This window comes from Musca vetustissima, unplaced genomic scaffold (genome assembly GCF_032173495.1).
Source record: "Musca vetustissima isolate MV318-11 ecotype Yass unplaced genomic scaffold, APGP_CSIRO_Mvet_v1 utg9295, whole genome shotgun sequence".
In the NCBI taxonomy this organism is placed as follows: Eukaryota; Metazoa; Arthropoda; class Insecta; order Diptera; family Muscidae; genus Musca; species Musca vetustissima.
Genome location: NW_026879245.1, coordinates 30,111 through 43,283, shown reverse-complemented (window position 1 = coordinate 43,283; position 13,173 = coordinate 30,111). Strand labels below are relative to the sequence as shown.

Genomic DNA, 13,173 nt, shown 5'->3' with positions numbered 1-13,173 from the left:
CATGTTTTTTGGTTTGTTCCTGTACTGCAAGAATCTTGTACTTTTTACTACGATAACGAATTTTCCTTTATGATATCGAAGAAAATAGTAAAATCTAGTAGATTCTTGCAGTACAGGAACAGACCATTTGTAATTTTGATTGAATTTTGACAGGGGCTCATCGGCAGTATAGTGTGTGGGGCAGTATAGTGTAAATACCGTTTTAAAAATAGTTTTTAAATTAAAAACAAATAGATTTAAACCTTAAAAGAATTTATTGGACATTTGTATCACCATATAGAAACGGTGGCAACCCTCTATTAGCAGTTTGCAAATAACAAAAACAAAAAAGCCCACCCCATCATCTGATAACAGCTGATTTCTTGTTTGCTTGGTTTTGTTTATTCTTTTCAGTTCTTCTTTCGCAAAAGTTTTATTGTTGTTTGACAAAACATTTTTATTTTTGTTTTTATTCGAATTTTTAATAATATATTTTTCAACAAATTAAATTATGAAAAATTCCAATACACAACAGAGTGAAGATACCAGCAGCAGTACTACATCAAAGACAGCACAAACCAAGTCCACAAAGAAATCGACAAAATCTCGGGCCAAATCAAGTAAAAGCGAATCCCAGAGTGGCAGTTCGAATAAAAATGCAAATACAGCAACGAGTAGTAGCGGTTCTGGTGGAACACTGATAACACAGCAGCCGCAGCATCATCATCAACAGCAACAACAACAGGGAACAACAATAACAACAAACCAAGTGAATTTAATGCCAACAACTCCCACCTCATCATTGGCTGGTAGTGGTGGTGGCATTGGAGGAGTTACTGGAGTTGGGGTAAATATGTTTGAGAGTCCGTCATTAGCACAGGTTGGTGGCGGAGGAGGAAGTGGTGGAGGTAGTGGTGGTGTTGGTTCTGGTACAACAAATAATAATGAAATTAATAATGCAACAAGAGTAAGTTGGGCGCCTAAGCTGATGAACTGTTTTTTTTATTAATTTTTTTTCTTTTGTATTTTCTTTTTGCCTGTATTTTCAGAATCATCACAAAAGTTATGTCGGTCTGGAGCCGCGTTCAATAAAAATTATTTGGGAACAACATGATCAAAGTGATATTGAATTATCGAATGAGGTGTGTTCCCGTGTGGCCGAAGATGTTTCCTATAAGCTATGGGAATTGGTTAATGTAATAGAATTTACAACATCATTCTTTTTATAAATTATAAATATAATTTTTTCTTTATTTTAGAATATAAAAACATATGCCCGCCACTCGGGCGGTGTGGTTACATACGATTTGGTAAATGAAGTCCTAAAGGACTCCGATGTGCCACCCTGTTTGGGTGCAATGGATAGTGATTGGGATCGCATTGATTATGATGACAGCTATTTCTTTTATTCGGATAAAATATTAGAATTACGCGATGAATACCAGCGAGAGGTTTCATTCACCATGCCACATGGTCCAGATTTTAAATGTTATTGGCCGTTGGATGATAAATATATGGAACATATAAAGAAATATGTTCCTAGTTTAATATATGGTATGTATGTATGTGTTAAAATGGAAAAGGTATTTCCATAAATCAGATTAAAACATTTTCGAAGAAGAACAAATTGAGATTTCGTATAGATATTTTTAGTTGCTACATTAATCATCCTATCATTATTTGTCGAAAGTCAAAAAAATATATATTTCATAAGGATAAAATATCCAAAAATATAGACTTGCTAGACTCTAAAATTCATGAAGCTTATCGAGCAGGTCTGAATAGTATTCACCCGGGGAAGCTGCCAACTACAAGGACGCCAACCATCGCCAGCGAAAAGTATCATCGGCCTGGTACTGTGTCCGTTGAAATCATGATGAAGGATGCAATATTAACCAGTGAGCGGAGCAGTATAGTCGGACGGGGCCGACCATACGATACCCTACACAATTACCACGGAACTCAAATTTTCTGCGGATGTATATTCCGAGCCTGGGCAATATTTCGTGATATTTGCACCCTCTTACCCGATTAGAGGTAAACAGCACCTCTTCCTTACACTGACATATTTCCCGAATATTACTAGTATTCAGTACAGCTATTGTCCTTACACTGACATATTTTTCGAATATTACGAGTATTCAGTACTGCTATTGTCCAGATTCCCTTCACCGTGGGATGTGTTGTGATGTTCGGCTTTCATTTGTAGTCTATAGATCGACTCGAAAATAACACAAAAAATTAAGTTTTCGGTCCACTTCATTCCAAAATTATTATATGATCATCACCGAAAATTATAGGCGTTGTCCTTGACCATAACTAAACCTCATGGAACATTTCAAAGCGATCAGCGCTATAGTTCCACTCTCCAGAGTGATAATGGGTTACTAAATAATATACAAATACGGAGATACCTGTAAATATTTAGGTGTAACTCCCACATCCGAGCACATACAACAATATAATTGGTATTAATTTAAAGGTCAACCACTCCTCTTGGATATAATATAAACTTTTCGGGTCTATGTCCTTCAGGGGTAAATATATATGCTATAGAATACAAATTTTGTAATTTTTCACACAAAAGTCAGGGTCCATTTGACCCGCTAAATATTGACCGATCTATATGAAAACAGGCATGCTTATTCTTTGGTCTGATCCCCTTCTCCATGGAAAATTTCACGATGTTCGGGCCATTATTGCGGCCTCTGGAGCGACCAGAAAAACGGACAAAAATTTAGTATTTGGTCCATTTCATCCCCTAAATATTAACCGATCTTTCCCAAAAACAATAGGGATCTTCATTGGCCAGAACCCATCATACATGAAAAATTTCGTGAAGATTGGTCCATAACTGTGGCCTGTATCGTGTTTACAAATTATAATGGACAGACGGACGGACGGACGGACGGACGGACATGTCTAGATCGACTCAGCTAGTCGAGATATGACGATCGGTATACTTAAAGGTGGGTCTAGGACCAATATTTCGAGGCGTTACAAACTTTTGGGGCTGCACAAAGCTATAATACCCTGACAACATAGTTGTGTAGGGTATACAAATTTAATTTTGAATTTAATATTTGAAGAAAATAGCAAAATGTTCCTAGGATTTTTGATATGATGAAATAGGATGTACAAGGAAATATACATTATCAAATCGATCGAAAAATTTCGATTCGGTCCCCTTTTTATACCCAAGGTATTATGTATTTGTGCATATGTTTGTAACAGGCAAAAGGAAAGGAGAGATCACCTTCTATGTCGATTTGTGCATGTCCGTCCGTCTGTTAGTGATAAATTGTAAACAAAGTACAGGTAGCATTTATAATCCGATTTTGATGAAATTTGGTACAGCTCATTTGTTTGGCCCAAGGACAAACCCTATTGAAATTGGGGAAAATCGGTTCAGATTTAGATATAGCTCCCATATATATTTTCATCTGATTTAAAGTAAATGGTGCACCAAAGTGCCTATATATCTTTCGATTTGCACGAAATTTGGCACAGCGTACTGAATTAGGTCTAAAATGATGTGTGCTAAGTTTCGTGGAAGTCGGTTCAGATTTCGTGGAAGTCGGTTCAGATTTCGTGGAAGTCGGTTCAGATTTAGATATAGCTCCCATATATATTTTCATCCGATTTAAAGTAAATGGTGCACCAAAGTCCCTGTATAGCGTACTGAATTAGGTCTAAAATGATGTGTGCTAAGTTTCGTGGAAGTCGGTTCAGATTTATATTATATAGCTCTCATATATATTTTCGTCCGATTTTACGTAAATGGTGCCCCATAGTACCTAAATATTTTTCGATTTACACGAAATTTGGCATAGCGTACTGCATTGAGTCTAGAATGAAATCGGTTCGGTTAGTGAAAATCGGTTCAGATTTAGATATAGCTCCCATATATATTTTCATCCGATTTAAAGTAAATGATGCACCAAAGACCCAATATATCTTTCGATTTGGTTTCGATAGGTTCCATAAAGGCATAATGATCAGATATTCAAGTTCGTTCAATGTCATGCCAATGTTCTTTCGAAAAGGCGGAGTCTGTTAGGAGACATATGTAGAATATATCCAATAGTCGACCCGTTCCGACTTTACTACTTTCCTTACTGGTTTTGTTAATTGAAAAGCTCAGTTTTTAATAAAAAATTTCATTTTTTTTCTTACTTTTACAGCTACCCTAAATGGTAATCCCGATGAATTGGACGCTGTTCTAAGTGAAGCAGCTTTTAGCCCCTTAATTGGCTCTTGTTATCGTTTAATATTGGCAAAGATTGTACAAATTATTGCCTTCAAACAGACCAGCGAAATAAGTTCTCGATGTTGGCGTCTGCTACGGGCACTATCAACAAATCCACGTACCCGCGATGTTGATAGTCGTGAAGAATATTATCATTTGGCAGAAATACTTATTTGTCAGCTATTGGCACCCTTGGAATCGATTAAAATTCAAAATAATCCCACAAAAGAAGAACTGAATATAACTGCTCAAAATGATCATCACATTAAAATGGAAACAAGTGGTATTGGTTTTGAGACAACCACCAGCAACACCATTCAACATTCAGATGTGAATGTAATACAACAAAGTGGTAGTGGTGGTAACGGAACAGATAATTGTGAAAAAATATTTAAACTTGAACCAGATGATGACGACGATGGCGATGATGATGTGGAAATGGATGTCACAAGTCTGTGCGATGAAAGTGCAGCAACGAATCTGCAAACGTCACAGTATTTTGCCACTCCAGTTGAATGGGAATGTGTTGATGAATTGTGTGAAACACTAGGAATGCTGGGTGCCCTCAATGGGTATTTTCAAAGTGAATGTTTGTTTCACATATTGCGCAGATTGAAACGTTTCTTTCGAGGACGCGTAATACAAAAAGAAAGAGGTGAGTAAGTAGTTGGAGTTTTTGTTTTCATAAATCTTGAAAGAGAAAATTGTTTACAAAAAATTTAATTTTCTTCTCTTAGATTATAATTACATTAGTAGATCTGTTCGAGGTCTTATTGCATTGGGCGAATATGCATTTCGAGAATTTATACCATTTCTTTATAAACTCAATGTGGATGAAGTTCCTGAATCTCTATGGAATGATTTTAATGTAATACTACTACAAATCAGGTATGTGATGGAAAACAAAACGGTTTGTCAGAAGAGATGGTGTATATTTTTAGATTCCTCCGATGAAAATTTAACAGAAAAAATAGACGGATGTAAGCGAAAACAGTACTATTTACTGACAAGTTTTTTTTCCCCCAATTCCATACAAATTATTTGTTCTCAAGTTCAGTTCGCCTATGGTCCATTTTTGTTTAGAGGCCACATTTCATAGAAGTAGGAAAAATGGGTAGGCAATATATATTAAGTATGGAGAGTTAAGTGGAGAGTGTATACCACCTAGCTAAGATGAGGTCATAAAAGCAATTAATCGGCTCAAGAACAATAAAGCAGCAGGAGCCGACGGGCTACCAGCCGAATTATTCAAGACTGGTGGTCAGGAGCATGCACCTGATTAGCACAATTTGGCTAGAGGAATGCATGTCTGACTGGAACCTCAGCATCCTGTGTCCCAAATTGAGAAGGAGTCTGTCTGTCCAGTAGACTCGGACCAATTGTGGAACTTGAGAACTACATCTTCAAGGTAGTTAAAAATTGTATATACCTTGGTACCGCAAAAAAAAGAATGACGTCAGTTTTGAAATTCGGAGAAGGATTGTGATGGCCATCACATGCTACTATGGTCTAAATAAGCAGTTTTGAAACAAGGCCACCTCCCGCCAGACCAAACGCACACTTTACAAGACGCTGATCTGAAGCATGGTACTTGTGCAAGCAGAAGAGGCAGTTCTTGGGGAGTTTGAAAGAAAAATTCTCCGAAAGATCTACGGGCCGATGTGCGTCGTCGGTGAATATAGCCGTCGAATAAATCATGAGCTGTACCTGCTATTCTCGGACATCGACATTGTTAGACGTATTGAGCTACAGCGACTACGATGGCTAGGCCATGTTGTGCGAATGAATGAGAATGCCCCAGCTCAAAAGGCGAGCCTACTGATGGAGAATGTCATAATAATTGTCATGATATATATATATATATATATATATATATCAGGATTCAGTTATATTCCATTAAACGGGCTTAAAACGAAATTCCGATGTAATGCTAATTTGCTTATAGTCCACAAAAATTGTGCAACTATAGTTGTGGACTATAAACGAAAACTACTGTGGTACCAGTCCGATCAGAAAAAGTATTGAAAATAAACCCCTCTATAAGGTATAAAAAGTAAATATAAAAAAGTTAATACATTTAAATCGTATATTTTTACGACAAGTCGAATCGTTTTGATTTCCCTCATATATCTAAATGGTTACTTGCCCATAGAAAATCATAATAAACATAACTTTATTTTTTATAGATATCATCAGTATTTTTAAGTGGCAACGATGACATTTTCCTCTACGAATGGCTGCAGGAAGTATGTGGCGGTGATAAACTGCAACCATTTTTAACCTACTATGCCCAGTTCTATGAGAAATTCCTTAAATATCGTTTTGTGCGTCGCAAGAAATGTACATTTAAAATAAATCCCAAATTGGGTGTACGTCGATTGGAATGGAATGCTTTAGCTGCTGCCATGTGTCATGGTGATGATCCCAATAAGGCATTGAAACCCAAGCCATTGCTGAATGATCTGTTTCCCGAATTGAAACCGATTAATCCGAAATTAAATCGTGCCGGTAATATACGTTTTAAATTTGCCGGTTGTCGTCCGGTCATATTGAAACCAAAAAATAAATATGGACAGCTGGCCGGTGATGGTGGTGGTGCCGTTTCAACACTAAATGGCTGTTCGGCAAGTGATGTGTTAATTGCAAAGCGTAGATTATTTAAGCCATTAACAAATGAAAAGTCAATGACACCACTATGTAGTTATTATTATGTAAAAATATAATATTTATGAATATATTTCTATTTGAAAATTATTTGCATAGGATTTCGATTTGAAAATGCGGCAAACCCAGAAAAATAAGTAGTAGGTAGGTTTATCAAAATATTTTTTTTTATTATTTAACTCCTCCTCCAACTAGCCCACTTTCTATTTAAAATAGAAGGTATCTTCTATTTTAAATCTAAGTATTCTTAAAAACAATTTTCGCTCAAATTTGTATTCGATGATATAAAACATTCGGTATATAAAACATGTGGCAAATTAAGTAAATGCTTACTACAGCACCATTTTGTAATTTTTTAAAGCCCATAGACGTAAGTAACTCCTTAAAATGCGTCCTTACGAGCCGTCCGAAGACGAATCAAAATATTTGTTTAACGGATACAAATTAGAAATACAACACTTCATACATAACATATGGCTGCAAATCATATGGTCGTTGTTATCGACCCGATGACCAATGTTATCGAAATAGTCAAGCACTAGTTGGGGAATGTTATTTAACCCGACAATCAGACATATGAAAACAAAATAGATCCTCATCATGGGTTGGTTTACAAAAGTTGAAACAAAAGCAAAAGATGACATACCTGGCCTGGATATAGAGGCCAGTAGCACTGCCACAACAAATAAATCTCAGGATTCGGCCAAAAGCACTACGGAGAAAAACGAAAACAATAGTAGCAGCAGCACCACCACTACCGGTGATAATGAGAAACCCGAAACACCCGGAAAAACTAACAAAGAATGGGGTTACGATTTATATCCCGAAAGACGTGGCGAGGAATTTAAACCGAAATGGTCACGTATTCTGCTCGGTCTTGAGGGTCACGAAAATATGGATAAAGTTAAGTGTGAACGTAACGTATATTGGTGTGTCAAAAATAGCCCTTTAGTTAAGTTAATGATGGGCGCATTACGGAGTTCCGGTTGCCCCATCGATTTACGGAGGCACATATCGTGTGAAGTTTGTGACAGCAGTGTTACGGGTGGCTATGATCCGGTGCTCAATCAAATTGTTGTCTGTCAAAATATGGCTCGCAAAGAAGGCATGGTACAGGGTGTTCTAACCCATGAAATGATACATATGTTCGATTATTGTAACAATGATTTGGATTTTCGTAACATCGATCATTTGGCGTGTACAGAGATACGGGCAGCAAACTTGGCCCATTGTTCCTTTTTAAGTGCCATGATGCAGGGTGATGCTTCATTGTTTAACATTAAACAAAGTCATCAGGTGAGATTTTTGCTATCATTGTTGTATTTTAATTTGTAATATAATTTTAATACTACATCATTCTGTTGCAGAATTGTGTCAAATCAAAAGCCTTGGCCTCTGTTCTAGCTGTACGCAATGTTACCCGACAGGAAGCCATTGATGCCGTAGAGCGGGTATTTCCTAAATGTTATAACGATTTGGAACCAATTGGTCGTCGTATTCGACGAAATTCTCCCGATCAACATAGAGCCTACATGGAGGGTCCTATGTATGGCTATGATGTTTATTAGTAATTTTAATGATAATAATAACTTTGTTAAATATTTTCTGTTGTTAGAAACAATATAAATAATTTGGTAATGGCAAAGTAAAACAATAACAATAATTTGAATCCTTGAATGCAATTTAAATACAAGTAGATAAGTAATTAACGAAATAGACAATTATAAGTTTATTTAAAGTTTAAATCCCTTTTTTATTTAGAGATTAATACAAATTCCATCTTTTCGACGGCTGACATGATTTCCCACCAATGCAACATTGCAAATCAGAAATTACAAAGGAATTTAAAAGGGTACATGTCTGGCTCTGGTATGAATTATGATTATTAACATCGCACAAAAATTAATCAAATGACTCACTCTTGGAAAAAATGTTTTTTTTGAACATTGTCATTTTCCGCTCCAAGAGAATGAGAGGGACCAAAAAGGATGGCAAATAAAATCTCCATAATCCGGACCCCGCAAATCCGGAAAAAGTCTACGTCTCAATAGTTAATGAAAAAATATATTTTTTTAAAAACGAAAATATATATTTTTTTACAAATCTTCGCATCCATAGGCGCAATCTACTCCTCAAATGTCATGAAAAAATATGTTTAAAAAATCTATGCCTCAAAACAAGGTATATTGTACGCCAATTGTAGGCCCAAGAAAAAATATTTTAAAAAATCCACGCCTCATTAGGCCTTAAAAAAGATATTTAAAAAAAAAAATCTACAGCTGCTGCTATTAAGATATACAGTGGTAGTCAAAACATTTGCAACTGGAAGTTGAAATATATGTCGACTTGGAATTTTTTCAACGTTTAAGGTTCAACTGAAATTGTGATTGTAATTTCTCTTTGAAAATGTTTGGTATTTTGCTGTAAAATTTATTGATAAAATAGATAACTCAATATTAGCTTGGTCAAAACATATGCAACTCTGACAAATTTAAAAAAATACCGTTATTATAGGTATCATAGTTTATTTTTTTCGCAAAGTTTAAGTATTCTTGAGTGTTAAGAGGTAGTTTTAATAAATATTTAATAAAAAATTGTAATATACGATCCCAAACAACCAAATAGAAGTGACATGCGATAAATTCGAGTTTGGGTTAATAAAACGCATTGTGGAGGTATTAGAAAAACTCATTGTTGGTGATTATATGAATGGAATATCCTTAAGAAAGATTTCTGAAGAATATAATGTTCCCAGAAGTTCAATATCACATATAGGGAAGAAGTATAAATACACAAACCCAGTTTGGAGGAAGTCCACTGAACCAAAGACGTCGTACAGATAATTTGTACATGCAGATGGTCAAAGCAATAATTTATTACATGTTCCCATCTAGCAAAAGCGACTCAAAAACCAAAAGTTGCCACATGTATGCCTACACGCCATATAAAGACCTGACTACTAGAAAACCGTCCTGCAAAAAATGCGCTTATTTCACCTTGTCGTCAATTGAAGCGGTCAAACTTAGTTGCAAATGTTTTGACCACCACAGTAAGGCGCCTCTGAAGCCTTTAGAAAAAATCTTAGACCTAGACTTTAGGAAATTATTTTTTTTTAAACCTACATCCCAATAGTTATTGTAAAAAAATATTCTTTTGAAAATCTGCATATCAATATCCCGTAGAAAAAGATGCGTTTAAGAAAACTGCGCAACAAAAGTGTGAAAAAATATATAACAAATTTATAAAAAAATGTACCCTTATTAAAGCTTATAGTAATGTACTACTTTTTACTACAATAACGAATTTTCCTTTATGATATCCATGGTATAATAATAGAAGGTAACAGCAAGTGTTGTTGTACAAAAAACGATATTGTTGTAAGTTCTAAAACTCATTTGACAAAAAATGTAAACAAACAAACAAATTATCATCAAATTATTTTTATTTTGAAAATGAAATATTTTAGAATCCTCAAAATAAAAATTTGAAAAACATGAATGAAAATCTATCAAATTTATATTTCTATCTATTCCACATCTTTTCTATAATTGAGCCATTGCCATATATATGTGTAACACATATGAAAATGCTGGGAATAGCGAGTTATTCCTTGAAGAAAGATTTGCCTCCTCAAGCTTTCCCAGCAGGCAGATTGAGTAAATTGAAAACAGGAGCACATTTAATAAAGAACAATTTTAAATTGTATGCGTTTTTTCCTGTTGGGTGATTTTTAAAAACATAATTTGTCAAATTCATATTGACACTAGTATTACGTTGAAATCAAATCAGCTGGGATTTGCTGTTACCTTTTATAATTGTACCATGTATGATATCGAAGAAAATAGTAAAATGTAGTAAATTCTTGCAGTACGGGTACATACCAATTCTTTACAAATGTATGTCTTGATAGTCTATAGACAAAATTATTTAAAAAACCCTCAAGAGTCCTCTGAAATTTTATTTTTAAAAAATATAGCTCTCCATATCTTATACGTTCCATTTAAATGTAGTATTACAATAATGCTGTATCGTTATATCACTTTGTCGTTAATCGATAATAATCGATAACCTATTACAATTTTGATAACCTTTTTTTTGACAACCATCAACTGGCTATTGTTGGGAACTTAAAACAACAACCGTAATGTCATGATAAAAAAACAAATAACAATCAGACGACGACGACAACAACACCAACAAATAATGGAAATTCGACAAGTGCTAAGATAAAATAAATTGATTAAGAAAAATTATATGTAAGGGCTCCATCTATTAATAAATGTAACCATTTTCTATAGAGTAAAATAATGTCATGTAAGTAGACAATAATATTCAATACAATTCTTTAATATTTATAAACAAACAATTTTCGCCTCCCAATAAAGTTTACGACAACAATTGTCACACGGAATATAAACATCAACATCGCAACACCACCCAACTGTAGGCTCTTTCGTTTCGTGTTGAGTGGCTGGCACCCATCCACCCAACCCCTAATCTTTAACCCCCAAACATTAATCACAATTGAACACAACAAACTCGTCTATGGAAAATGTTACCGACCTATGAACGATTGAATGGACCGAAAATATTATTTCGTATTGCATTCTCCAAAGTGGCTATAAGTGCTGTCAGCTTGGCGCTGGGTGCATTTCTCTTCTGTATCTTCTGGTCGGTGGTATTCGATTTTGAACGTGCCACATTTACACACTGTGACGTGAGAAATTACCTGCCATCAATATCGGCGGCCATTGGTAATTATGAACCGCAGCGGACAATTTGGCGTTTGGCCATTGTACTGCATCTGCCCGTACGACTGGCCGTGGCCCACATTTATATGAAATACTATAAAGAGCAAATAAGAAAGAATCGTCGCTTGTTTGCTCACATGGCCGTTAGCTTAAATGTAATTGAGAACATAGCATTGCTTTCGCTGTCACTGTGGACATCGTCGGACAGCTATGAACTGCATCGGAATGCGTTTTGCACCTTCATTGCCAGCAGTGAGCTGTACATGTTGATATCGTATTTTCTCAATAAGAATGCCCGGAGACAGGCTCTGACCGAGAAGGAGGAGAAATCGACCAGATTGAAATTGTACTTTTTTCTAACAAATCTTTTGGCTTTTGCTTTGGCAGGTTACTTTTTTCTGAGGCACAATGCAAAATGTGAACCAGGAGGTAATTGCAATGAGCATTCATTTTTTTCTGGAGAGTTTGGAAATTAATATTTTTTGTTTTCTTGCCTTTCTTTACAGTTTATACATTATTTGCCTTATTTGAATATATTGTGGTATTTACAAATATGGCCTATCATATGACGGCCTATTTTGATTTTTATGGTTATTATGTATATTTCGATTGGGAAAATGGACTGTATTTATCGCACTTATAGTTGTAATTTAGAGTAACTAAAAACTATCAACTTTTTAATTAAGAAAAAAAGGAGAAAAAAATATCACAAAAATTGGGGCCACTTAAAAACAATTAAATTCTTAAACAAAATTGTGGTATTGTTGTTGCCAGTCACTTTGAAACCTTTTTTTCGAAACGAAAATCATGTATTAAAGAAATATGGAATTTATATTAATTTAATATTGCCATTTTTCAGGGAATTATTTAATATATTTTTGTATATAACAAAAATGAAATCGTACACACACACATTACACTTAAGTAGTTAGCTTGATGGTATTAAACGATTTTTGTTTTTTTAAATCATATCTAACAATAAATAAAATTAGAATATTAAGATTTTGTCTTAATTGTTATAATCACAATGAAAACGAAAAAAACCGATTGCAATTTTTAAATGCTAAGCAATTAAAAATGCAAAAAATATCAAATGCTTATATGAAAAAAATAAAACAATTGACATTTTCTTTACTCTCTTCTTCTAGTATCTTATACAATTTAAATTAAAAAAATATCCACTTTATTTAATATTAATATTATACAACTTAAATTAAAAAAATAGCCACTTTATTTAATTATCCTAGCGCAATATAATTGTGTGGAACAAAATCTAAATGATATTAAAACAAATCTGCAATAGAAATAAAAATTATTGTAAAACATTTGTCCAATTAAAACGAAAGCTCAAAATCAAATATAGTTTATTTTTGTCGTTTTTATTAATGTTTTTTCAGTCTTTATACAGCACTTGAAAAGATCTACGCCAGGAAAACATATTTTAAAAAATCTACGGCTCCAAAGTCATGGAAAAAGTATTTTTAAAGAAATGTACACAGAAACTGACAATTGAAAAACATTTTTAAAAAA

General features: G+C 34.4%; 3 protein-coding genes across 3 annotated transcripts; all 3 read left to right on the top strand.

The window, feature by feature from the left end:
• The first annotated feature begins 490 nt into the window (after nucleotides 1–490).
• On the top strand, nucleotides 491–6,951 carry LOC133324056 (uncharacterized). The gene is made up of 6 exons (XM_061532942.1): nucleotides 491–946; nucleotides 1,029–1,175; nucleotides 1,239–1,533; nucleotides 4,164–4,883; nucleotides 4,966–5,096; nucleotides 6,415–6,951. The coding sequence occupies exons 1-6, from the start codon at nucleotides 491–493 to the stop codon at nucleotides 6,949–6,951; spliced, it is 2,286 nt and encodes a 761-aa protein (XP_061388926.1).
• A 541-nt stretch (nucleotides 6,952–7,492) lies between these two features.
• LOC133324055 (mitochondrial inner membrane protease ATP23 homolog) lies at nucleotides 7,493–8,460 on the top strand. The gene is made up of 2 exons (XM_061532941.1): nucleotides 7,493–8,188; nucleotides 8,260–8,460. The coding sequence occupies exons 1-2, from the start codon at nucleotides 7,493–7,495 to the stop codon at nucleotides 8,458–8,460; spliced, it is 897 nt and encodes a 298-aa protein (XP_061388925.1).
• Nucleotides 8,461–11,434: 2,974 nt separating this feature from the next.
• Nucleotides 11,435–12,296, top strand: LOC133324051 (post-GPI attachment to proteins factor 2-like). The gene is made up of 2 exons (XM_061532936.1): nucleotides 11,435–12,072; nucleotides 12,150–12,296. The coding sequence occupies exons 1-2, from the start codon at nucleotides 11,445–11,447 to the stop codon at nucleotides 12,284–12,286; spliced, it is 765 nt and encodes a 254-aa protein (XP_061388920.1). The 5' UTR covers nucleotides 11,435–11,444; the 3' UTR covers nucleotides 12,287–12,296.
• Nucleotides 12,297–13,173: the final 877 nt, after the last annotated feature.